This window comes from Oreochromis niloticus, linkage group LG12, assembly GCF_001858045.2.
Source record: "Oreochromis niloticus isolate F11D_XX linkage group LG12, O_niloticus_UMD_NMBU, whole genome shotgun sequence".
In the NCBI taxonomy this organism is placed as follows: Eukaryota; Metazoa; Chordata; class Actinopteri; order Cichliformes; family Cichlidae; genus Oreochromis; species Oreochromis niloticus.
Window position 1 is genome coordinate 37,030,786 of NC_031977.2, and position 27,810 is coordinate 37,058,595.

The 27,810-nt window shown below is 41.8% G+C and overlaps 2 protein-coding genes across 5 annotated transcripts in view; one reads left to right on the top strand and one right to left on the bottom strand.

Annotated features, from left to right (window-relative positions):
• The window catches only part of LOC100712047 (dynamin-1), a 63,581-nt gene that overhangs the window by 33,016 nt on the left and 2,755 nt on the right, over positions 1 to 27,810 (bottom strand). The window lies entirely within an intron of this gene.
• LOC112848298 (uncharacterized) lies at positions 4,303 to 11,180 on the top strand. Of its 2 annotated transcripts, XM_025911895.1 has the most exons (4): positions 4,303 to 4,508; positions 4,873 to 4,926; positions 5,023 to 5,598; positions 5,702 to 11,180. In XM_025911895.1, exon 4 carries the CDS (start codon positions 5,938 to 5,940, stop codon positions 10,150 to 10,152), a length of 4,215 nt encoding a protein of 1,404 aa, XP_025767680.1. In that variant the 5' UTR covers positions 4,303 to 4,508; positions 4,873 to 4,926; positions 5,023 to 5,598; positions 5,702 to 5,937; the 3' UTR covers positions 10,153 to 11,180. The 2 variants fall into 2 exon arrangements, with proteins under 2 accessions (XP_025767680.1, XP_025767681.1); XM_025911896.1 differs by lacking the exon at positions 4,303 to 4,508 and having other exon boundaries at positions 4,826 to 4,926.

The window sequence follows — 27,810 nt, forward strand, 5'->3', positions numbered from 1 at the left end:
GTGACAGCACTGAGCAGCTCCTTCAGTGGGAGACTGCGGCACCCACGGTGTGGGACGGAGAGATTTCGCAGGTCTTTCCTCCCCACTGCTGTCAGACTCCACAACAAAGACTTTTGCAGCTGATCATACACACAAACCCACACATGTGCAATAAAACTGCTATATGTGCAATTCTTCTTCTGACGAAGTTGTATTTTTGTATTTTCCTACTCAGTTGTATATAGTATTTGTATTTCCATTTTATTCTATTGTATATATTATTCTATTCTATTTTATTCTATTGTATATGGTATTTTATTTTATTTTATTGTATTTTATTGCTTTCCAGTGTTTTCTAATTTCTGCTACATAACTTTGCACTTTGCTGTAACAAAACAAATTTCCCACCTGTGGGACTAATAAAGGTCATCTTATCTTATCTTATCTTATCTTATCCTGTTGAGGTGCTTTAAACTGCATTGCAGCGGTTGCAGACATTATTGTGCAGCTTAAAGTTAGTTATTAATGCTAATAAAACCAAATTCATCCTGTTTTCCAGAAATCACTCACAGATTGGTTTTTATAAGCTGGGAGATTATGTTGAAAGAGTGTAATCCTATAAATATTTGTGTATTTGGTTGGACGACAAAGTTCAGACGGAGAACTGAGTGAAAACTTTAGATTTGAGTTTATTATGAAAAGTTTTAGTTTAACAGTCAACAGTTAGTCAAAACGTGCACAGGTTATATTCTTAACGTTGAATATAGTGATATTATTGATGTGCACGCTGCCTCCTCTGTCAGACTCTGCAGATCACAGCTCTTCACATGTCCCATCAAACTCATTGCACACATCACTGGACCGCTGCCATTTAAATATGAACTCTCCTTGGCTGCTGACAGACACTAGCTCTGCTTTTAAGATTCAAACTTTCCTTTTTGGATCAGGTGACCCTGAATTGTCCCTTATTTATGCTGCCAGGTGTAGGCTGCTGGGGGATTCCCTTTTTTTTTTTTTTTTTGCCTGTCCCATTTGGCTCTTTTGCCATCAGAATTATTGTCTAAAGGCGAAGAAAGATGCCCAAAGGATTAACTTTACCAAATGGACCATCCCAGCCTTGCCATATTGGTCTATTTGATTCACCTTTTATTGTTTATTTTATTTTATTTTCACTTGCTAAATATGGGACAGACTTGACTGGGGAAAAGAAAGGGGAGAAAGAAAGAGGGAAAGAAAAACAGCGGGGAAGAGGGACGGTGATAAAGGGCAAAAAACAAAAACCAACAAAATAACCAGACAAAAAATACATATATATATATCACCTGGATCACCTGTTGAGAAAGAAAAAAGAAAACAAGCAGAAGAAAACGAGAGTAATAGAATAACCAACATCACGATGATCTATGGGAATATAACAGTAAATACTAAATATTAAACATTATTGTGCAGCACGTAAGATCGACAGCGCACAGTGTGCTTTGAGGTAGGAGCCAAAAAGGGTGTAGTTTGTGTGTGTGAGCACCCGTGTGTACACCTGTGAGCATGAGCGCGTTTGTTTTTAAAAGGTTCCTTCATGTAACGATCTGCTAGAGGGTGTGGGGAGCCATAGCCCCGTCCCCCAGGGCATGAAGCAGGTATGGTGGAGATCCAGGCTCCAGACATCCAGAGGCCCTCAGAGCACAAGAGACCAAGGAAGACCAACAGAGGGGCAGCCGCGCCACTATCCCAGAAAGAGCTGAGGAGAGCCCCAGATGAGGGGTCACTCAGCAGCCGCGGAGCAGAAGCCAGGGGGGTTGCAGTGACGTGCCCGTGAGCTCCACCGGCAGCCAGCTGTGCCAGAGTGACCGAGCCCCAGGCCGAGAGGCCGAGAGCACCCCACTCCCGAAGTGGCCCGAGCGAGCCCCAGGCTCCAGGCCCCGACAAGCAGCCGCCAGGAGTGAGCCGGTGTGTACCTGGACACAAAGAACCACCAAAGCACTGATGTCTGAGGGCGTCTGCCACTGGCAGGGGAAGTAGTGGGGGGAGATAGGCCTCCATACCTTGGAGGGCCTGAGATGTCCCCAGAGAGGTGGCGTCTGATACCCAACCTGACATATAGACACAGACATACAGGCACACACAGATACAAACATCCATTCCCACCCTCATGCTCTCATATGCAATTACTCAACACTCACCCAACGTGGAGACAGACATAGAGAGACACAATCAAACTCCCCCAAGCGTACTCTAAGAACCTGGTCTAGGTACCCTTGCCCCTGGAGGGGGAAACTGCACCCAGACCCAGGTAGTGTTACCCTTTAACCTGGGGTGGAGAGAAGCAGACCGCCCCGACTTGGCAGCAGCAGGGAGGCCCCACAATCCAGACCCCAGTCGGATGGCCAACTCCTCCTCCTAGCCCCCCCACTCCAGCAGGCCGCAGAGAACGGGGGGGTGTGAAGACTCCAAACCTCCCTCCGCCCGCTCATATGTAGTGTTGATGCATGTGTGTTCTAAGGTGCATTTAAAACCCAGGAGGGCATGGAGCTACCTGCCAGAGAGCAGCAGGTAAGCGCATAGCCCCTCCTGATAGCCCTCAATGTCTACGTGTATTTAAAATTGAGAGATGGGCAACGACGCCAGGGAGTGAGGTTGGACACCCTGATGGTCTTTTGGATTCCGTGTAGCATGCCCACCCCCAAGGTCCTATATGTATGTGTTATGAGAGTGTGAGTAATGTGAATGTCTAAGTTGTGGGACAGAGGCGGGGGATGTCTCCCCTGCACCCTGGTGGCTGGGGGATTGCCATGATGCACTGGGTGTTTCTTCTTCACTCACTATATCAGGGGTGTCAAACATACGGCCCAAGGGCTTGATGTTTGTTAACTGTAAAGACTCCCCGGAGAATGAAATAACAGAAAGTTTATGTTTTCTTTTGTTTGTTTGTTTTTTACAATAGATTCCCATTAAAAAACAAACAGACGTTTCTGTGATGTAACAAACTGTTTTACGACTTCGGGACAGTCTGGACAATGAGTATCACAGCAGAGAGTGATAATAGACCCCTTCTGTCAAAATATTCATGAGCTTTTTGAGTGTTAGTTTCTATGAATTATTCATGAGCTCAGGAAGTAATTAAATTATGATAATTAAATTATGATATTAATAAAAATTATGATTTTCATAAAAATATGATATTCATAAAAATTATGATTTTCATAAAATATGCTAGTTCATTGCTTTTCTTCCCCCAAAAAATAAGAACTAATTGCTTATTTTAGAAAAGTTTTTATATCAAATACCATTCTTTTATTTTTTTAATCCATTAAAAACTTTTTCCTTTTTCCCCTAAAGAAACGCCATCTGGTGGTGGGTCAGCGCATGACAGCGCATGAGTGCACAGGGCGCCTGTGTGTGTCTAGGCGCGCTCGTGCGCGCGCCTGACTCGGGACCGTGCTTCTGTGGGGGGCTCCGTGTTTATGGGTGAAAATGTGTTAAACCAGTATAAATGTGCTTAGTTAAACTTGTGCTTTTGTAACGTTCAGAATGGCCAGACATACAGGGTGCATGCCATGTGGGAAAAGTTTATTTCAATTTATATGCATTTGTTTAATCCGAACAAAGAAATTTAAAATCAAAGTCCGAGTCGCAAAAAACTCTCGCGATCATAAACGCACCGCGGCTCCCAGCGGCTTACAGCAAAAAAAAACAAACAACAAAAAAAAACCTCCTGAAAAACAAAAACAAAACAAAAAACCCTCCGCGTTTTTTCTCCAAAACCCCTAGAAATAACCTGTAGTCAACCTCCTATCCCCCAAGCCTTATACTCGATAACAGGGCAAATCCTGAAACAAAATCCTTAGTCTTTTTTCTTCAAAAAAACAGCCCTATCAGTAGCTCCCTCTCTAAGTTCTTACTAGCGATCCTTAGGAAAATAAGCAGGGAGAAACTCCTCAAAAACCTCCGCGGTTTCTCTCCAAAAATACGCAAAACAAAAAACCCCTAGAAATAACCTGTAGGGAACCCCGTATACCCAAAACCTTATATTCGATAACAGGGCAAATCCTGAAACCAAATCCTTAGTCTTTTTTCTCAAATCCCGCTCAGAGTCTAAGTTCTCCCTTCGCTCCGAGCCGCACCGCCCCGCAACCAGAGCAGTCTCTTTTTCCTTCTTGTTCGCTCCACCATCTACTGCTTAATGATTCTGGGTCTTCGTTTGAAATTTGCACCCGAGACCAACTCCGCCTCCCAGGTGCCCTACCGCAAATCACATAACAAAGGGGCGGATCCATTCGCACCCCGCTCACCCAATCGCGCTCAGTTTGGATTTTCACGATCCCCCGCTCAGGTTAAGACTTGCGTCTTGTCTCACAAGCCATCTGACTTCAGGCGCGTGGACAACTACCTCCACTTAGACCGAATACCCATTAATACTCCGGTCTCCAGACCACTTCAACAACTATCTCCGTTCAGGCCGAATACCCATTAATACCCCGCTCTCCAGACCACTTGACAATTTGCGGCACTTTTACCTGTGTGCATATCAATCGGTAAGTGTTACTCTTGCTTTCCTTTTTTTTTTTACCATTTTCTCTCAAAAGCTTTTCAAAGCCATCCAGAAAATAGCTAGTCTAACACCTGTAATACACATTATAAAAAATATATATATATAAGCTCCAGTTTATCACTCAGTTAGAGTTAAAAAGTGCTTGACTACACTAGCAGCGATCATGTCCTCTTCAGGTACCTCTTTTTTCTTACCCCTGTTCATATAATGCTTATATTTTACTGTATTTCCTGTTTGTTTAAATACTCCTAGTTATTACTTTTTACACTCTCAAATAATTCAGTTTGATTAAGGCTTATATTTTACTGTATTTCCTGTTTGTTTAAATACTTGTTATTTCTTTTTAGACTCTGAAATAAGCCTGCTTGATTCTTCTCTTTTGGATCATCTCGATCAAATCGGTAGGTCTGCTTCATTCTTCTTATCCCTCTTAACAGTTAATTGTACAAGAAAAACAAAAACACTAACCCTCTTTTTAACTTATCAAACTTTTTCAGACATATCGGATTTGGAAAACTATGTTTTTTCGAGTTCACCTAGTTCTTCGCCTAGTTCCTCACCCCCGGTTTTAGAGAGAGCTACAGGCAAGAACATTCGTCTCTCGACCCGTGAGAGAGAGGCTTTGCTTTCTGCAAGGGTTTGCCCCGCGTCAGCTCCCCAGCGTGCCTCGGGCAAAAACCTGCATCTGTCTGCCCGGGAGAGGGAACAGCTGATCGCTGCGCACGCTCACAGTCCCGGCTTCGGAGCTCCAGCTCCCCAGCGTGCCTCGGGCAAAAACCTGCATCTGTCTGCCCGCGAGAGGGAACACGCTCACAGTCCCGGTTTCGGAGCTCCAGCTCCCCAGCGTGCCTCGGGCAAAAACCTAAATCTGTCTGCCCGCGAGAGGGAACACGCTCACAGTCCCGGCTTCGGAGCTCCAGCTCCCCAGCGTGCCTCGGGCAAAAACCTAAATCTGTCTGCCCGGGAAAGGGAACAGCTGATCGCTGCGCACGCTCACAGTCCCGGCTTCGGAGCTTCTCCTCCTGTATCGGGGCCAAGACATTCACAGCCCCTGCCTCGGAGATCCAGTCTAGGTCAGTCACTCTCGCTTTTTCTTTTTCTCTCATTTTATAAAAAACTATCGCCTTTTCTATTAAACATCACTAACTGATATGTAACTTACCCTTAAATTCTTAGGGCATCTCAGAAACAGGAGTGGGAGGACCGTTAGGAGGACCCGTAGGCCTGCCAGCACAAGGAGGACAAGGCAGATACGTGTACGGCGAGACAGACTTGTTTCCATTGCTCTCCGATCAGTTTCGTTGATCGCTGAAATAGTTCAGCTCATCTTGTAATAAGGTTTTATTTAATTTAATTGTTTTTTATTTTTATTTTATTTTATTTTTAAAATATATTCTTTGTTAAACAATAAAATGGACAACCAGGAACAAGGTATTCCAGACCCCTTTCTTGCTTTAGAAATAGAGTTAGCCCGGTTAAATGAAAACGCAGATCATTCACAGAATACACCTCCGCAGAATCATGAACACCCTGAGGTGATCAATAATAATAATAACGATCCTCTAGAACTGATTGATTTGGCTCTTGCACAACTAGCCCGTAGTGAAAGTTCCCCCCAAAATAACACTCAGGATTCAGGATTCGAGCATGTTGAGGCTCATTCTCAGCAAAACCTTGCCTCTTCTGACCCTTTCGCGGCTCTTAATAGCGCTTTAGAAGCCTTAGCACAAATACAGCACGAGGTTCAAATACCTCCAGAATTATTGAGTCAAATAAATAGGTTAAATCAAAATATTTTTAATGATAGTCAGCATTTGCTCAGTTCTACACCACGCTGTGAGTCTGTTAACCGCAGTCCACCCCTACCGTTGATAAACGGTTTCAATGAGTCTAATCAACAACAATCGTCTGAGATTGTCTCTGTTAACCCCATGAATAATGCGCCCGATCACCCCTTTCAACAAGGGGGTAATCCAGACCAGAGCTGCGCCAGCAATTCACCACAACCATCTATAGTTGTCAGAAATAAATTTAATAACGTTCAAATTAGAGAAATTTTGAATTTCCCTCCTCCAAACGATATACCTGATTATGCACACTATTATCAAGGTGTAATGGGCGGGGCCCGTGAAATTTCAGACAGGATTTTCTCCCAGGCACGTCCAGATGATCTTATACAATTAGAGTTGATAGGACCTCAGTTGCAGAATAATGTTTCAGTCATTTTAAGGGACAATCGTGATTTGAGTGAATTTGAAAATTTATTTCTCAGGGCGGTACAGTCAAACTGGTCAGTAATGTGTGAGGGCTCGCTCGAGCTTGTAGCTCAGATCGTTAGACCCCCGTCAGGTAGTGGAAAGAGGATGCTTAAACACATACTTCACAATGAAATTGTCAGAAAGAAAAGGCGCTTTTTATATATTGTTCATAACCCCGCAAATAAGTTATGTTTTGCTATAAGTCTTGCCCACCTTCTGCACCCTGATTTTAACGATCAACAAGCAGAGGTTTTCGGTAGAGAAATTCAGCAAAAAGCTGGTCTAAATGATCAAACGCCTGTCGGCTTTAATCAGATTATTACATTTGAAAGGTTACTCGGATGTAAAATTATAGTATTTTACCGCAACGAAAACGATCGCAGCCTTTGTAAATTTGAAACTAGTACACCCAATACAGAAAAAACCCTTTGTTTATTTTTATTTGAGAATCATTACTATGCTATCAAAAATCTAAAAGGGTTTATGGGTACATCCTATCTCTGTAATCATTGTTATATCGGCTACAACCATGTGTTATCACATTTTTGTCGTGCTCGTTGTTCAGTCTGTATGCAACCTGACTGTAACCAATATTCCATCTCTCCTATTGTGTGTCATGATTGTAATCGCACCTGTCGGTCTCCCTATTGTTTCAAGAGCCATAAAAAACTCGTTGACAGGCGTGAAAGATCCGCCAGCAACTGTCAGCTCTATAAAAAATGTGTCAAGTGTTCCAGACTTTATTATTTAGCAGTAAACGAAAAACCTCACAAATGTCAAAACAGGAAATGCCCAATCTGTCGCCAGGAAATCTCCACTGATCAGCAAACGCATCAGTGCTACATGCAGGTTTTAGAACGCGAGACAAAACACAACAACAAGTTGATTTTTTACGATTTTGAAACGTTTGTAAATCAAACCGGTGAGCACACTCCCTTTCTGGTTTGTACGAGAACTTTAGACGGTAAATCCTGGAACTGTGTTGGTGAGGACTGTGCAGAAAAGTTTCTCGCTCATTTTAGACGTCCACTCTTTAAGGGCTGTATTTTTATCGCCCATAATGCAAAAGGTTTTGACGGGTACCTTATTTTATCCCGAATGGCTAAACAAGGCTTAAAACCACATTTAATTATGCAAGGGTCCAAGGTGATCAGCTTTACAGACCCAGACTTTAATCAAAGATACATGGACTCCAGCTGTTTTCTCCCTATGCCCCTGTCAGGTATCCCAAAAGCAATGGGATTTTCAGACAGCGTAAAGGGTTTCTTTCCTCACTCTTTCAGTTCCAGAGAAACTCTAAAATATGTAGGCCCCTACCCTCCACCCTCAGCTTACAGCATAGAGAGAATGACAACAAAAAGCAGGGATGATTTTTACAAATGGTATGATTCAGTCAGCTCCGGTACCTTCAATTTTATGAAAGAGGCCCTGTCATACTGCGAAAACGATGTTGAGATTCTAGCTGAGGGATGCAAATTGTTTAGAAACGGGTTTATTGAAGAAACAGGAGTAGACCCTTTCAGCCGCAACACGCTTGCAAGTGCCTGCCTGAAAACTTTTTTAACAAACTTCATGCCAGCCAATTCTTTAGCAATACCATGTCCCTTAAATTACCGTAATCAGGTCAAATCATTTTCCTCTGCCTCAATTCAATGGCTAGAATATCTCTCGTACACGCAAGGTGTTTTTATCAGACATGCGCTAAATCAAGGAGAAAAAAAGCTGGGTGCTTATTATTTAGATGGATATGCCCTAATTAATGATAAACCATATGTCTGGGAATTTCTGGGTTGTTACTTTCATGGGTGTGTTAAGTGTTTTTCAAATCAGGCCGACATTAATCCCTTGTTAGACCTAACTTTTGCAGAGCTAAACAGCCGCACTGAAGAAAAACTGGTTAAATTGAGAACTGAACATAACGTGTGTCTTGTTACAATCTGGGAGCATGAGTGGACAGAATTGAAACGTACTGATGTGAGTGTAATCAACTTCCTCAAACATTACGAACCGCCAGAACCTTTGAACCCCCGCGATGCCCTCTTTGGAGGGCGTACAAGCCCTGCACAGCTGCGCTGCAGTGCAGGCCCTGGGGAGAGAATCGGTTATGTGGATGTTACCTCGCTCTATCCGTTTGTAAATAGCACCTGTAGTTACCCCTTAGGACATCCTCAAATAATCTTTCGAAATTTTCAGCACCCTAAAAACTACTTTGGGTTTATCAAAGCGGTTGTATACCCACCCAGAGCACTCTATTTTCCAGTTTTACCCTATAAAACTAAGTCAGGAAAGCTTCTCTTTACCCTCTGCCGCACCTGTGCCGAAATGAACAACCAACAGGGGGTGTGTAACCATAGCAACGAGGAGAGAGCGCTCAAAGGGGTTTGGACCACTGTAGAATTTAATCTTGCATTAGAAAAGGGGTATCAAATAAGTAGAATCACCGAGGTGTGGCACTTTGAGAAACAGAGTAACACAATATTCACAGACTATGTACATCATTTCCTGCGCAAAAAACAAGAAGCTTCAGGCTACCCATCAGATGTTGTAACTGAGGAGGATAAACAGCTTTACATTAAAGACTACCAGGCTAAGCAAGGCATCACTTTAGACCCTGAAAACATAAAACTAAACCCAGCTAAAAGACAAATGGCCAAACTGTGTTTAAACTCTTTTTGGGGAAAATTTGGCCAGAGAAATAATCTCACACAGAGCAAACTGGTGAGTGACCCCGAGGAATTCTTTAATCTGATGTTTTCTCCAAAATACAAAGTGACCTATTTCTCTTTTGTCAGTGACGATGTAGCGCTTATTCAATGGTGTTATGGCGATCTATGTACCCCATTGCCAAACTCCACAGATAACATCTTCATTGCGGCCTTCACTACTTCATATGGGCGTATGAAACTCTACAGTTATTTGGATCAGTTGCAGGAGAGAGCAATTTACTACGATACTGACAGTGTTGTTTATCTCACCAAACAAAATCAATCTCAACTAGAATTAGGTAGATATTTGGGTGACCTCACCAATGAACTAGAGCAGGATGATTTCATTACAGAGTTTGTTGCAGCTGGACCCAAAAGCTATGGCTATATGACCAAAAAAGGTAAAGTTGTCTTGAAAGCAAAAGGGATCACACAAACACACGATGTCTGCGAAAGGGTCAACTTTGAATCTGTGAAAAACCTGGTTGACAATTACATTGATAACAGTGAAGGAGGGCCTACACTTGAGGCACCACAGCACACTATCCTTCGTAATAAAACTGGGTTTGCACTGAAAAATTCATCATTCCCAAAAAAATTCCGGGTTGTTTATGACAAGCGTAGATTGCTGCCAGGAGGTCTGACTTTGCCCTTTGGTTATTGATTATTCTTTTGTTTTTGTTTTTTTTTTTGTTTGTTTGTTTGTTTGTTTTTTTTTGTTTGTTTTTTAAATGTTTCAACCTACTTTAATCGAGTTTGATCCCAGACTTCATGTGCCATTTTCCTGTATGGTTGTTGGGCCAAGTGGTTCGGGAAAAACGTTTTTTGTCAAATCTGTATTGGAAAACTGTGTACATGTTTTGAACAAGCTTATTGACAATGTTGTGTGGGTTTATACATCCTTTCAGCCTCTGTATTCTGAGCTTCAAGAGAAAAATAAAAGCATTAAATTCATTGAAGGTCTGCCTGAATCTTTTGAAGATGAGAGCTTGTTTCCCTCACACCAAAGTCATCTCATTGTACTGGATGATGTTATTTTTCAAGCAGCTAATCATCCAGAAGTAGTTAAGATTTTCACGCAATACAGGCATCATAAAGATATGAGCGTAATGTTTTTGACACAAAATGTGTTTTTACAAGGCAAACACAGCAGGACGATCAGTCTGAACAGTACTTATATGGTGTTATTTAAAAACCCTCGTGATAAATTACAAGTTAATACACTAGCTAGACAAATATGCCCAGGACGTGTGCATTTCTTTTTGGAGAGTTTTGAAGAAGCCACGAGAGAGCCACACGGATATTTATTGATAGATTTAACCCCCACCTGTCCAGAGCAACTAAGACTGAGAACAGGGATACTACCCTCAGAACAACTGTGTGTTTTCTTACCGAAGAAAAAATAACAGAAACAATGTCTGTAAGATTGAGAAGAAACTTTGCTTTGCTGAAAACACTAACCAGAAGCTCGCCTAAAATTCGTAAGGTTATTTTACAAGAATGCCCGCCTGATTTAATTCAGGCTATTTGTGAGATTTGTATGAATCTCTTAAAAGGAAATATTCCAATCACACAATGCCAGCATCATAAGCTGAAACGATATAAGGAGAAGATCAGACAAATGGCATGCCGAAAGGCTGGAGTTAGGAAGAAGAAAAAATTATTGAATCAAAAAGGAGGTTTTCTTTTACCGCTCCTCACAACAGTTTTACCCATGGTAGCTGATTTAGCTATAGGAGCGATCCGTAAATAACAATGCAGAAAATGTATTTGATCTCACCTGACCAGATCAAACGCTTACAGGAAACACACGCAAATGCTTATCGACCAACCATCAGAGACAAGGCTGCAGATGAGCTCGACAGTGAAATGAGACGTGTATTGGAAACTCAGGGGCTACCCTCCGATGAGAAGATAAAAAAGTATAACATGCTTTTACAAAAGTACCTTGTACTTGAAAGACAAAAATCAGATGAAAGCAGAGAAATAACACTAAGACTCCCTGGGGAGCGTGAAGTAGTGGAGACTGAGAGATCACAAGAAGAGGCAAGCAAGGAGGGGGAGCAGACGGGTAGTGTGAATAAAGTTTTACATGATGTTTTAAACCACATAAACCCTCGCTCAAAGAGAAACACTGAATATCTAATGCATAGAATAATAGCATCAAAAGGGCACGGAGGATGGACTGAGGACGGGGAATTGATACATAGAGAGAAGCCAATACCAGGAAGTCATATGCTCGATTTGATGAAATTTTTATCGAGCTCTCGGGCAAGTGTAAAACCAACAGGCTGGAGTTCGCTTGCACGAACTTTGGCGGATCTAAAAATACCCCTATCCACTATTACAAACTTATCGGCTAGAAGGGAAATAGCAGCAATAAAAGAGTCGAGAGAAACAGGAGAATACCACAGATCCTCTGATGAAGATGTTATTGTGAAGAAAAAGAAGAAAAGAAAGAGAATTGCCTTATCACCCACATGGTTAAGTTTCTGATGTAATCCAAACCATAAATAAAAGATTGTGTTTTTTAAAAGTTAATTTTCTCTCATGTTGTTATTTAACAATAAGCACAATACACCACTTTTTTCACAGAAACATTCTCAGTTTATTGAAATTATTTCGAGCACAAATGACAATCGTTAAAAGCTTTCAAAGAACATGAAGTTTGATTAAAATTGCCAGCTTTACATATTAATACACATCTGATAAATCGTTTTACAAAACATGACACCATGCTATCATTTTTGTTTTGATTAGAGCTATATAAAGAAACTACATCATCATAACTCTTTCCACGCGATTTCTGAGCCAAGAAAAATATACAGTGCTGTCCACATACGGTGGATAGTGTTGCTTGTAGCTGTCTTTGATGGAAAGATACTCGTTTAGCATGCTTTTTCAGAAACGTTATAATGCTTTTAGGATAAAAAGCATAATCTGGGGGAAAACCAAATGAGTCAAAAAAGTTGGCCCCTCCGTTTTCCTCTAATGATATTGCAAGCCAATGAGTTCCAGGTTTATCCCGTGGATCTGTATTTATAATAAAATATGCAGGTTTTTTAAATGAACGTTTGAGTAATGATAATAACTCATCTTCTGCATATACTCCAAAGAAACGGTCCCCAACTAGCAATCTCATTATACTCTCCAATTGATGGTTGTTCATAATTCAATACAAAAGGGTGGAGCCTCTCAGTAATAATCGACCAACACTTGTCTTTTGGAGTTGATCTCGAGAATGGAATCATAACATGCATAAACGATCAGTGTAGTTGTATGAGGCAGTGGTACTCTGAAGCGCATTTCTAGTCTCAAATTTCCATTTATCACAGGTGATAAGGCCTGACTGTCATCTGATGGATTCAAATTGAAAACAAACAGTGTATATCCTTGTTCAAACTCCTGTCTGTCAATGCATAAGGAGAGATCCTTTAGGTTTCTTCCGGTAGCGGTGTACAGGCTGTAAAACTCTCTTACGGAGTGATTCTCAGCAAAATTGGGTTGAAACGCTTTGGCTGGAATCTGCTTACTCTCATGACATAAAGCCAAGAACTCCAGATCGTTATGTTGAAAGTTGAAAGGACATAAATCATAACGGCCTGTAAATGCTTGATGATCGACCATTCCGATGACTAAATAACGGGGGAGTGAACCCAGAAACAGATTCTCATGATGTGATATCCGCGAATTCTCAGGTATTGAAAATGTTTTTACGTTAATCCGGGAGATGGGATAAAGTGCATTGGCTTGCATGAGAGCGGAAGCGTGGCCTACACGTACAGCTGGGGACACAGTAACTTTCCGCACATACAATGAAGCTCCTAGAATATTCAGGTGGTAATTAGCATTCTGAGGCGCCATAAGGCTGAAAGCATCGTTGGCTCTCATGAGCTTAACCCTCAGATCCACATTATTGAGCAATAATCGTTCGCAGAAAAAAATATCAGAATGTAACGGTCCCATGACGTGGAACTCTCGCGACCGCTGACTGTAAACTGCCCGCCGAACTAATCCCCTGTTAGGCCCATTGATTGCAATATACGAGTCGTGTGAGCCCGCTGTATCTTTGTAAAACAACCCAGTGCTAAACTGAGTCTTCAAACTTTCTTCTGAGTAATTTAAATATGTTTCTATTATAGCCCTGTAGGGGTGGGTTGAGCTGGCTTGTGAAATCAGTCTGTCGCCCAACGTGACGTCACATTGCGAGAAAATGGTATTTAAAGGGTAATTTATAATTGCAACATTAGCATCTGGATCAATATCAGACCCATCCGCGTTTGTTATCTTCAATCTTAAACTCAGCAATGTGTCATTTAAATCCAGGTAATGCAGCCCGTTTCCAGGCACGTAAAATTCCACAGGTCCCCGATCAGTAAGCGCTGTTACTGGTAATATTTCTGAATAACATTTGTCCTCGATTGAAAATTGGGTCAGGGGGGCTGTGAACAGATCCAGTTCACTCAAGGTGCATTCGCTTGATCGCTCGTGGAGTAAAGACATTGTTGCTTGTTTCTTAGTTTTTTAGAAAATATCCTGCTTCGCCCTGCGTGTTGCCCGTTTGGTGGTTTTAGCGCTCTGTTTCTTTTGACAGTTTTCCTCCGCTTTTTAAACTCGGTCAGCCTGCGACCCGGAGGCCGTTTAAGGGGTCTGCGCGCAATTAAACTTAACCCAGCGCCCTCTTGCTCTTCTCGTGTGTTTGAGCGACTCAAGTTAGACAGCGAGGAGGTCACAACATCTGTAGCAATCCCTTTGACAGCTGTTTTCAAATGAGGTTTAACGAGGCTGACCCCACGCTTTAAGAATGGGGTTACAAATCTAAACAATTTTGAGAAAATAGATGCTATTCCTCGTCCGTAAATTACGGGCGCCCCTGAAAAGCCTGGCAGTCCGTTACCAGCCTGTGATTCGTAATACTTTATAAATCTATTATTATCCATATTTTTGTTATTAGATGAGATCCTTGACAGGGCGGAAATGTAGCTTTACTATCGTTTTACCGTAGGTAAAGTTTACAGGCTCGTTCTGATCAGTTTTGATTTCAATATGGATATTTTCTATGTGTTTCCGAGTAACAGTAATGTAGTCTGGTTTGTTAAAGCAAAGGTTAACGATATCTCCGTAATTACCCTCTATTCTGACAGTACGCAGCAGGGGCGAATAGCTATCACCTACCAGCTGCAAGGCTGCTATATCTGAATAACAGAATAGATGATAACATCCCGCTTTTATATCTGCAGGATACGGGGCAAATTTGCGCTCAAACCGTTGCCAGACACCTGCCGGTACACCAAGCATATATGCCAGAGGAGGAAAAAACCTGAGATGATATATGCCCCCAGCGGTGAATTCAAACTTTTTAACAATGGGGTGGTATTTTAGATATATATCCGAGTCGATACGTCTAAGGCATGCTTCGATTTCTGCTCTCAGCGTGTTTGCATCCTCGTAAAACCCCGCGCGTATTTTTGTCTTAACCACCTCATCAGGCCGCTGCTCAGCATCGCCCTTCCTCCTCCATTCAAAATAAGCCTTATCATTCGGGATATTAAGCCATGTATAGGGATATGAAATTTCAGTGAGAGCCACCTCCCAGGCCCCATCGAGATTGAGATGGTGAGCCAAATCCACACGAAAGGAGCTACTTGTGTTATTTTTAAAAACATTCAGACTTGCGTTTGATGGTAGTGTGACGTAGAAACCCTGCGCCCTGAGAGTCATGCTGAACCGTTACAAAGGCTAGCCGGGGTGAGAGTGATGTACGGAGTTCATTATGTCAGGTTTTTAAGCTCACTGGCTTTAATCCAGCTATTAAACTTTTCAGGCCAATTCCTCCATTTCACCAGGAAATAAAGCTGTCCCCTCTGTTTACGTTTTGAGAGAATTTTGTCTATGTGATAAAGCTTATCCTTGCAAAGAGCGATTTTCTGCAACTCATGCTCATAAAAACTACCTATAATTTCTTCCCCATCGTAATCTTTGATTTTATAAACAGGAGGGTCTCTAGGTATGCATTGATCAATCGTAAATACCTCGCTTGTGAATGTTTGCTCATAACGTTTATCAAAGACACCTCTAACTTTAGAGAGCCTGACAAGATCTCCCTTTTTAAATTTCATGGGCTTTTTTCTACAACGAGACGAAGTGCCATATAGGTTTTGAAATACTAATGCTACATTGTCTGATTTTACTTGATTCGGGGCCATTTTTATGGAACGATGATAACTAGTGTTATAGCTTTGTAATAAATCTTGTAACACATCGATATATCTACGGGTATTTTGAGCAGTGAAATATCTATACATTTTACTTTTAAGAGTTCTATTAAACCTTTCACAGACTGAGGCTTTTAGATCGCTCCCTGTAGCAAAATGATTTATACCATGCTTTTTCATTAAAGATTGAAAACTGGAATTAAAAAATTCCTTACCACTATCTGTCTGTAGCTTTTGAGGAATTTGGCTGTCTTTTAAGACAGCCTCAAAAGCCTTAGTGACCTGAACTCCTGTTTTGTTTTTCAACACTCTTGCATAGGCTTTTTTAGAGAAAACATCTATAACTGTAAGTAAATATTGATAGCCATCGTTATGCTCTGATAACGATTTCATGTCGCACAAGTCTGCCTGAAATTGATATAGAGGTCTGGGGACAAACACACGGTTTCTCGGAAAGCGCAGGCGTGCGGCTCGGTGTAAGGTGTACGCATCCTGCCCGGCGAGGAAGTTTTGGGCTGTTTGCGCGTTAATCTTTGTACCAGTTTCATCCTGCACGCTTTTAATCAATTTTTGCACTCCACAGAAACTACCGGGGTGAGATGGGTCGTAATATGCCCGTTTCAATAGAATCTGCTCTGCCATGTGTGTTCTTTGAAGTTATGCTTAACTATGGTTTTATTTCATGATCGAGCAGTTACTTATCTCATGTAACAACTTTATGAAAATATTTTATTTGTTGTCATTAAAACATTGCACTTTGATTCTAGTAAAAACAAAAATAACGAGTTTGATTCTTGCAATGATTTTCCAAGAAAGTTTTATTTGATACAACGTTTTTCCAAAAACAATTTATTTGATGTAATGAAAACCAATACATTTGAACGAGTAAAAACAAATAATGAGTTTGATTCTTGCAATGATTTTCCAAGAAAGTTTTATTTGATACAACGTTTTTCCAAAAACAATTTATTTGATGTAATGAAAAAACAAACAAAAAAAAAACATTACATCTGAAACTAGTAAAAACAAACAAACAAAAACTTAACAGGAAGAAAAATAATAGGAAAGAAAAGAAAAACAAATACTAGGACAGCCACAGTGAGTAATTGTCATCTAACACTTGATCAATTATTGTACGAGTAACTTCAGTGACACTGGCATCGATTTCTTGCAGAGTGCCCTCTATATCGCGGGCGTCTCTGAGTTCAAAGAGATACGCCTGGGCCACACCTCTGACTTGCTCGGGTGGTGGTGAAAAGCCTTCTAACCGTAAAATTTGTAATAATGTCTTGGTGAAATGTCCGTTCCATACTCTTTTGCAGAGTTCATCATAGTACTTGAAAAAGTAATATTTTTCCAACGGGAAAAGACAAGAATGGCGTCTCTGTGAGGGGTGGGAGACTGCGCATCCTTGACACACGTCTTGTCGGTGTTTCTGGAGTAGCGACATGACAAGGTACTTGAGAGTTAGTTTTATAAGTTCAAAAACGGCTGTGGGGAGTAGAGTAGCGGCCTCGTCAATGTCCAGGGATGAAGATTGTCCACTGCTCACCCCAGGGTGGGGGGCATTGTCTTCAGGCTCTCTGAAAAGAGCCCGGCACACAGGGTCCCCCAAAGCCCAGAGCGAGACACCGGAGACTGGGTTGTTTACCGGGGTCTGTTCGGGTGATTGCCAGCCGAGAGCAGGGTGGCGGGGCGAGTTCCAACCTTGAGGTGATGGAGGCAGGAGCGGCGAATCTGCACGCATAACGGCCGGAGATGATGACCCCCGGTGGGGACTCTGCGGTGGAGTAGCAAGATCCATCACGGGGTTCCCGACTGGAGTAGAAGCAGCTGCTGGCCGAAAGGATGCTGGGGTTAGAGCAGAGTGAGTTCCAGAGCTGTGGTGACTCATGGCTGTTTTTACAGAAGATGTGGAGGAGAGGGTCGTTGCGGCTTTTAAAAAGCACTGGGGAGGAGGAGGCGGGGTAAGGGGACCGGATGAGGGGGGCAGGGTTATTTTGACTGCGGGGGGTTATTTCCAACCAGCACCAACTCAGAGGTGCGTGTACTTAGCTTAAAAAGCTCTAAAATTCTACCGTTCTTTTCCCCCACCATCTTTAGCCAGTCTTGAATGGGAATCCGAAGCAATGTGTTGAAAACGCCTGAGTGGGTGTTCGTAAGCTCCAGCACGAACTCATCCTTGCCGGCATTTTCTGCTGTCTGACGACTGGCCTTACAGACCCACCTGCAAAACGGTGTGCTCTTAGTCTCCCACTGCGCATATGTCACGGTTTTTCTCACCGCGTTTAAAGGCCGGTGTTGTTGGGTGAATGGTGGAAACTCATGGGCCCCTTTGAAAACACGAGGCGTCTGCGTTTCTTGGTCCCTTGTTCGCGGTTGCTGGGAGCTCGTATCCTGCAGGCTCTTCTGGATTTCAGGGGTCGCGATGAGGGTCAAAACAGCCCAGTCAGACGAGCTAAAAGCAATCCGTGGTGTCAGCGGGCCAAAACTTTCACCTGCTTTTAGCTGGTAGAAATAGATTTGGCTCTCCGGGAGGCTGAAAGCATAGCCCCAAAATCCCCCGGTGTTGAGAGGGAATCTCTCCTCCAAAGGGATAGCAGATGCAGGCTGGACCCTACAGAGATGCAGCCGTTTGAGCTGCACTGGCTTGGCAGAGGCTCTGTAGCTGGTTACGGGGGTCTGAGAGACCACAGTGAGGTTGGTAGGTCTGGTGGCCATGTTGTTTTGTGAAAAAAGGAGAAAACTTGTTTTTCTGAGAGGGAAAAACTGTTAAATTCAACTTGAAATGTGAGATTATTTATCCTGATGCAGGTGAGAGAATAGACCTATCGCTGAGAAGATAAATCGGCCCTGTATCCGATTGGGTGAGCGGGGTGTGAACGGATCCACCCGTTTGTTATGTAATTGTCAGCGGGGCAGTAAGGTTTACCAGGTATGATTGATATGCACACAGGTAAAAGTACCGCTAATTGTTTAAACGGTCTGGCGAAGGGGGTATTAATGGGTATTCGGTCTGAGTACCGCTAATTGTTTTTAGCGGTCTGGCAAAGGGGGTATTATTGTGAATTGGTCTGAGTACCGCTAATTGTTTTTAGCGGTCTGGGGAAGGTATTATTGTGAATTGGTCTGAGTACCGCTAATTGTTTTTAGCGGTCTGGCAAAGGGGGTATTATTGTGAATTGGTCTGAGTACCGCTAATTGTTTTTAGCAGTCTGGGGAAGGTATTATTGTGAATTGGTCTGAGTACCGCTAATTGTTTTTAGCGGTCTGGCAAAGGGGTATTATTGTGAATTGGTCTGAGTGGCGGCAGGGCAGCGGGGCACCTGGGAGGCGGAGTTGGTCTCGGGTGCAAATTTCAAACGAAGACCCAGAATCATTAAGCAGTAGATGGTGGAGCGAACAAGAAGGAAAAAGAGACTGCTCTGGTTGCGGGGCGGTGCGGCTCGGAGCGAAGGGAGAACTTAGACTCTGAGCGGGATTTGAGAAAAAAGACTAAGGATTTGGTTTCAGGATTTGCCCTGTTATCGAATATAAGGTTTTGGGTATACGGGGTTCCCTACAGGTTATTTCTAGGGGTTTTTTGTTTTGCGTATTTTTGGAGAGAAACCGCGGAGGTTTTTGAGGAGTTTCTCCCTGCTTATTTTCCTAAGGATCGCTAGTAAGAACTTAGAGAGGGAGCTACTGATAGGGCTGTTTTTTTGAAGAAAAAAGACTAAGGATTTTGTTTCAGGATTTGCCCTGTTATCGAGTATAAGGCTTGGGGGATAGGAGGTTGACTACAGGTTATTTCTAGGGGTTTTGGAGAAAAAACGCGGAGGGTTTTTTGTTTTGTTTTTGTTTTTCAGGAGGTTTTTTTTTGTTGTTTGTTTTTTTTTGCTGTAAGCCGCTGGGAGCCGCGGTGCGTTTATGATCGCGAGAGTTTTTTGCAACTCGGACTTTGATTTTAAATTTCTTTGTTCGGATTAAACAAATGCATATAAATTGAAATAAACTTTTCCCACATGGCATGCACCCTGTATGTCTGGCCATTCTGAACGTTACAAAAGCACAAGTTTAACTAAGCACATTTATACTGGTTTAACACATTTTCACCCATAAACACGGAGCCCCCCACAGAAGCACGGTCCCGAGTCAGGCGCGCGCACGAGCGCGCCTAGACACACACAGGCGCCCTGTGCACTCATGCGCTGTCATGCGCTGACCCACCACCAGATGGCGTTTCTTTAGGGGAAAAAGGAAAAAGTTTTTAATGGATTAAAAAAATAAAAGAATGGTATTTGATATAAAAACTTTTCTAAAATAAGCAATTAGTTCTTATTTTTTGGGGGAAGAAAAGCAATGAACTAGCATATTTTATGAAAATCATAATTTTTATGAAAATCATAATTTTTATTAATATCATAATTTAATTATCATAATTTAATTACTTCCTGAGCTCATGAATAATTCATAGAAACTAACACTCAAAAAGCTCATGAATATTTTGACAGAAGGGGTCTATTATCACTCTCTCACAGCGTTGTCTCCAATTTTGTCCAAACGGTTGTGTCACGGCCTTTTATGTTCCAAACACCAAAAAAGTCCAAGAAAAGGCCGTGGGTGGCAACGGGAGGTTTGTTTTAGAACGCACTTCTGACTCCATTGTTTAAAAATTATACGCCGTTTATTTCGTGGAAAATTATAAACAAAAATCAACCAAATAACTTCTTACAACTTAAAATTAAACGAAAGTTAACTTAATTTGCTTTAACAACTTCAAAAGTGGTCAAAAAAATCATTTTTAAACCCTCCCGTCCTCCCATCTGACATTTGGCAAACAAAAAAACATCTTTACCACACCCCTACAGGGTGCTCTTAATCCCTTGATTAATGGGAGGGTCCATAAGCTAATAAACCAATCACTTTCCAAAAACTTTCCCAAAAGTAAAATTAATTACAAATTTACATAACAAAACTAGGTCAGCATATTCTTACAACTTTAAAGAAAAAACAAAAATGAATACAAATTGTGTTTTATGAACCTTCAACAAAAATGGCCACAACATTCCAGCTCCTAATTCCTGTGTAACATGAATTATATCTGTCTAAGTGGCCATTACAAAATGCAATACCAGTAATTTTCTTCAGTAGTCCATATATGTCTTCTTAAAAAACTAAAGGAAAGGTCAATGTTCTATGATTTCAAGTCTTTTTGTTGTCCATGTGTTTGTTTTGTGTGTATTGAAAAAAGGTGCATGTTGCATAATGGAGTGTAGAGCAAAGTGAGAGTCAGTGTAAATGTAGAGCCAGAGGTTCCAGAACTTGGCTCAGTTGGAGGCAAACATTCATTGTTTCCTCTAGATGGCCTATTTTGTTGATTGGCCTCTCCAGCTCATTTGTTCGTGTCTTGACTCGAACACGCCGAACTACTCTGTGTGCATCCGCCATGGTTTCAGTGATGCGGCCAATGGGCCAAGAATTTCTTGGTGCAGCTCCATCAACAACAAGCACAACATCACCAATGCAAAAGTTCCTACGAATGTTGTTCCATTTCTGTCGTTCCTGCAACATAGGAAGGTATTCTTTCACCCACCTTTTCCAGAATAGATCCACAATATACTGGACTGGTCTCCATCGTCTTCGCAGATACAGATCCTCTTTTTTGAATAAACCTGGTGGCAGCACAGGTTTGCCTTTTAATTGGAGCAAATGATTTAGAGTAAGAGCTTCTACATCATTGGGATCATCAGAAAAAGGTGTGATTGGGCAGTCATTCAGTATAGCCTCCACTTCACACAAAACTGTATGTAAGGTTTCATCATCTAATACTTGCTGGTTTGTGATAGAGTATAATATTCTCTTTATTTCTTGCATCAAGCGCTCCCATACTCCACCATGATGGGCCCCATAGGGCGGGTTAAAGGTCCACTTTATGCCATCCTGTGCTAAACCTTTTTTGGATTTTACTTTGGTTTAGCTCTAACATAGCTTGTTTTAAATCACGATTTGAGCTGACAAAGTTGGTTCCATTGTCTGACCAGATTTCTTTGACTTGTCCTCTGTGGCAGATGAATCTCCTGATGGCATTAATGCAGGAACCTGTATCAAGAGAATGTGCCACCTCAAGGTGAACTGCATGACAGGTTAGGCATGTGAAAAGAACTCCATACCTCTTAACAAGACCCCTGCCTCTCTCTACTTCTATTGGTCCAAAATAATCAACACCAACATAAGTAAATGGTGGAAGATCAGCTGAGATTCTGTCAATAGGAAGATCAGACATTTTCTGCTCACCTGGCTTTTGCCATTGTCTTTGACACACTATACAGTCTCTGATTATTTTTCTAGCTGCTGAAGTAGCATTAGGGATCCAGTATTGACGGTGAAGGGTTGAAAGCATATGATTTCTTCCTCTGTGACCAACCTTTTCATGAATATGTTGAAGAATAAGCTTTGAAACATGGCCTTTTTTTTTGGCAAAATTGCAGGATGTTTTGTTTCCTCAGGTAAATCTGCTTTGCTCAGTCTTCCACCCACTCTCAAGACACCATTAGTAACTACAGGATCAAGCTTATACAGATGACTTGACTTCCTCACAGTGCCAGAGTTTAGGGCAGTCATTTCATCGGCGCAATAGTTTCTCTGCACAAAGTTCACTATGGCTTCCTCAGCCATGGACAAATCATCTGTTTTGAGCGGTGTTCCATTTATCATCTTGTTTAGCACATATTTGACTTCCACAGTGCGTGTCCAGCAACTTCTGTCTTTTCTTTGTTTGCAGTTTAAGTCTTTCTTTTAGTTTCAGGATCCATGCCACACACCTTTTTAATTTTGTCCAGCTGGAGAAGTACATCAGCAGCTTAGTAGTGGGACACACGTCTTCTTTCAGCACAGTTGCACACATCAGGCCCTCCTCTTTTATTTCTGGGTCAGCTTCCAAATGGACAGATACATCTTTCTTGCCTACTGGCCAGTGAATAACAGGTTTAATGAGAAATTCTGGACCACTGATCAAGGTGGAAGATTTTAGGAAACAGTCAACCGTCATTCCTCGAGAGGCTGCATCAGCTGGATTCAGCTTTGAACTGATGTACCTCCACTGCTCAACTTTTGTCAAAGCATGAATGATGGAAACTCTATTAGCTACATATGTTTTGAACCGTGTGGTTGTGTTTGCAATGTACTGTAGCACAGTTGTGCTGTCAGACCAAAAGACTGATTCACTCAGATTAAGCTTAAGTTCAACTGATAGCATTTTGTCCAAGCGCACAGCTAAAACTGCAGCAGCCAACTCAAGACGTGGGATGGTGACTTGTTTTAACGGCGCCACCCTTGCTTTACCAATAATAAAGGAAACACACACTTCCTGCTTGCTATTAGATAGCCTAAGATATGATACAGCACCATACCCAGTTTCACTGGCATCACAAAAGTGATGCAGCTGTGCACTTTTTATCTCTCCAAATCCTTTGGGTGTGACACATCTTCTGATACTAAACTTGTTAAGAAGAACTAAATCCTCAGCCCATTTTTGCCAAGTTTGTGCCATTTCTGCTGGTATTGTCTCATCCCAGCCAAACCTCAGTTTACATAGATGTTGCAGAATTTGTTTTGCAGGCAGAATGACTGGAGCTAAGAGACCCAAAGGGTCGTAAATGGAGCTGACACTGGACAGAATACCACGTCTTGTAAGTGGTTTGTCCTTGTTCACAATACTGAATGTGAAAACATCATGTTCAATATCCCATTGCACACCGAGAGCTCTTTCTGTGGGTAGCTGATCCCGACTAAGGTCCAGCATCTTTACACCTGCGGCTCTATTTTCCTCTGGGATCTGACAGAGGACAGAGCGGTCACTACATGCCCACTTACTGAGCTTAAATCCCCCCTTGGCCCACACCTCAGTAAGCTGCTGATAAAGTGAGATGGCCTGCTCAACAGACTGGGTAGATTTAAGACAGTCATCTACATAAAAACTGTGCCTGATTGTACGTATAACCTCCTCTGGGTACAGATGTTTGTTGTCATCAGCAGTCTTTAGTAGTGCATAGGTGGCACAGCTGGGGGAGGATACTGCACCAAAAATGTGGACTAACATTCTATGTTCCACCAGCTGTTTTGTGATGTCACCATCGGGCCACCAGAGAAAACGTAAAAAGTTTACGTGTTCCTCACTTACTCTGACCTGATGAAACATCCCTTTAATGTCTGTCATAAGCACTATTGGACCCTGCCGAAAGCGAATCAGCACACCTAATAAGGTGCTAGTCAAATCTGGGCCTTGTAATAGCTCTTTGTTCAGTGATGTTCCAACAAATGTTGAAGCACAATCATACACAACACGCAGTGTTTTCTTGCGGGGGTGGTAAACCCCATGATGAGGTATATACCACACCTTTCCTTCCTCATGCTTCAACTGTTCTTGTGGTATGATTTCTGAATGAGTCTATGTGGAGAACAGTAGGGTGATTTTTATTACAGGTGTGGCACATCAAACGATGTGGACAAGTTTTACTCGTGTGGCCTTTCTGTAAGCAACCAAAGCATAAACCTTTACTCTTAAGGAATGTCACCTTTTCTTTGTTGGCTTTTAGTTTGAATGAGTCACATTCGTCCAAAAAATGATTTTGGTTACAAAATAAGTACTGAGTTTGACCTAACCCTTTATCTTCATGGCTTATTTGAATCCGTTCCAGTTTGTGTTTGTCATTGTTCTGTTCTGAAACTACAGCAACAGAAGTAGCAAAGCTACTGCTTTTAGTTTTAAATTGTTTCTTTGATGGTTTTGAAGCCATCTTTTCTTTTGTGTTTTGACTCTCTCCAAAAACAGGATCTAATGCAGCTCTTGTTTGCTTTTCAAGAAAATCAAGAGATCTTTAAATCTTGCTCTGCGATTGCAGTTTTCTGTTATATCAACGACTATTATTCGCCATTTATCGCGAAGTCTAAAAGGCAACTTTGAAACAAGAATCCTCATATTGGTTGAATTTTCCAGCTCATCAAGAAACCCAGCTTCATCCATTGTGTTGAAGCAGCTTCTTAGAAAGAATGTGTAAGCTCGTAATGCTGACGCACCATCAGACTTTAAAACTGACCAGTTAAGAGCCTTGTCTATAAATGCAGATGTTATCTTTGCTCTGTTACCAAAGTTCCACTCGAGCTGCTTTTTTGCCTCAACATAAGCTGTCTGTGGACTCATGTGCATACAACTTCTCACAAAAATTCTGGCCTGTCCTGTAGTAAACTGTTCTAAATAAAATAGTCTATCCTGCATATTATCAGTCTTAGTTTATATTCCTTGCTCAAACACCTTAAGAAAGGATCTAAAATGCAAAGGGTCACCATCAAAACCAGGAATTTCTATAGCTGGAAGCAGTGACAACCTCTGTTGTTTTACAAGCATCTCAGTAATCTCATTTTGCTTTCTCATGATCTCTGTTAGAGCGCTACTGTGGACATCAACCTGAGAAGAGATTGGCCTTGGGCTTTCCCCTTCTGGTTTAACCTTAGCAGATGCATGTGTCTGCAGGGGTATTGGCAAAGGTGAATGAACGAAAGGGGCTTTCTTTGTTCTTGGAGCCTTTTGAGCTGTAGCAGCAGGTATGAACTCAGATGTTCCAGAAGGAGCTGTAATCCCGCCTTCTGATTCAACCTCAGCCCTGGAATCAAGGCTCTGCTGATCCTGAGCAGACGTGAAAATTTGCATTTTTGCATCTGCCATAACCAACTTAGTTCTTAGAGCCAATGCTTCTTTTCTAGCTTTTAATTGAACTTCTTCCAGTTTGAGCGCATGTTTTTCTTGCAGTGCGTCCACCTCCGCTTTCAAAGCGGCTCTTTCCACTTCAGCTTCCATCAGTGCCATTGAAGCCGCACGCGAGCTTTTACTCCTTAGACTTAAGGCTGCAGTAACATCACTGGGCGTTTTGCTAGAGCCCTTACTGAGAGGTTTAGTAACTTGTTCAGAAATCATGTCGCTCGTTTCTTGCGCTACTTGTGAGACACTATCATGCGGCGCAATGTCACTGTCATGACATGCTACTTTAGATTCAACGTTAGAGGCTGCAACTTCATCCTTTTGTGGATCAGGGTCTGCATTTATCCAAGTGTCGATTTCATGCAGAAATTCTTTAAAACCGATCAGCTTAGGTTCGTACCAATCGCTGTGATCCGTTTCCTTTTCATCATCGTTCAGCAATTTTTGAACTGAAGTCTGTAAGTCCATAAACTCTCCCAAATAATCATTAAATGTGTTCATGTGTTCATCTATGAAGGCTTTTGATTCTCCAGCATCAATGAGAGCATTAATGTCATTTCGGTTTTTTGTCAGAACGCCAAGTTTCGCTCTGCATTTTTTAGCTCTCTCTTGTTCCTCCATTTTAACCAAAAAATTTGTTTCACAAGGTCCAAATGATAATTGTTTAACACAAATGTTTCATGTTGCAGCTCAGCGTCTCTGCTCATCCAAACAAAGTTTCGCATTTACTCACGAACTTTGCGTCATTTTTTCAGTCCATTCTGCGACGATCCAATCTTCCAAGTCCAATCTTGCAGGTTTTCCCAGCTTCCAAGTTGAGTTTTTTGACTTAAATGTCACGGCCTTTTATGTTCCAAACACCAAAAAAGTCCAAGAAAAGGCCGTGGGTGGCAACGGGAGGTTTGTTTTAGAACGCACTTCTGACTCCATTGTTTAAAAATTATACGCCGTTTATTTCGTGGAAAATTATAAACAAAAATCAACCAAATAACTTCTTACAACTTAAAATTAAACGAAAGTTAACTTAATTTGCTTTAACAACTTCAAAAGTGGTCAAAAAAATCATTTTTAAACCCTCCCGTCCTCCCATCTGACATTTGGCAAACAAAAAAAACATCTTTACCACACCCCTACAGGGTGCTCTTAATCCCTTGATTAATGGGAGGGTCCATAAGCTAATAAACCAATCACTTTCCAAAAACTTTCCCAAAAGTAAAATTAATTACAAATTTACATAACAAAACTAGGTCAGCATATTCTTAAAACTTTAAAGAAAAAACAAAAATGAATACAAATTGCAATTTATAAACCTTCAACAAAAATGGCCACAACAGGTTGTGTTGACAGATTTATGTCATTTACCATGTCAGCATCTCTTCATCACAGAGACGTGCTGATGAACCTGCACCTCTTTTATCATATTTACTAGGACTGGGCGATATGGCCCAAAATTCATATTTCGATATTCTTTAGCTGGATGGCGATATACGGCATATATCTCGATATTTTTTTAAAGCTATAAAGTAAGAACAAAAAGAGAGTTCTTAGTCACACTGTGTCCCAGATCTCACACAGGCACTTTTATTGACATACAGCGTTTGTTTAACATTTATCAGCATTTATTAAATAATAATGCTCCATAAATAAAATAAAACACCGTTGTTTTTGTGCATAGCAAAAAGCTCACAATTGTGCAGTCAAAATGTAAACTAAAAGACGCTGAGCATAATAACATAGACAGATTTCGCAGCCGCTCTGTTCCCACGTTCTACTGCGTGACTGACAGCCTGGAGTTGCGTGAACTGCACAGCGTCAACGCGTTAGCCCGGTTAGCTCGTTAACGCGTCACATTGACGCCGTCCAGCCCCACGCACGGGGCGATCCGCGGTAACTCGCTAACGGATATTTGCCGCAGTTATGCCGTTAACGTCATTTTAACGAGATTAACGCTAACAGCACTAAAATAGTAATCTCCAAATGTTTTCTTTTTACCGAGCAGCTCCTCTTTGATAGCTGCCGTGTGCATCTTGTCATTGCCTGCAGGTGAAGCAATGGGGGAGTTGTGTTCAGTGAAGGAGAGGCGAGGCAGAGTAACGCTGCGTAGAGACAAAAGTGGATGAAAGAGAGGCAAACTTGCGGCTCCACAAGTATAATTGTAACATAACGTAGTAACATATTGTCACATCTCATATCTTGTATAAAAAATATATCGATATATTTAAAATCTCGATATATCGCCCAGCCCTAATATTTACTTTCATTTTCTCATATCTTGGGGTTTAAAGTGCAGTTTAACTGGTTAACAGTGACAGAAAGGGGAAGTCACTGGTCTGGCCCACTGTGGGACACAGACAGAGTGGGCCGTCTGTGG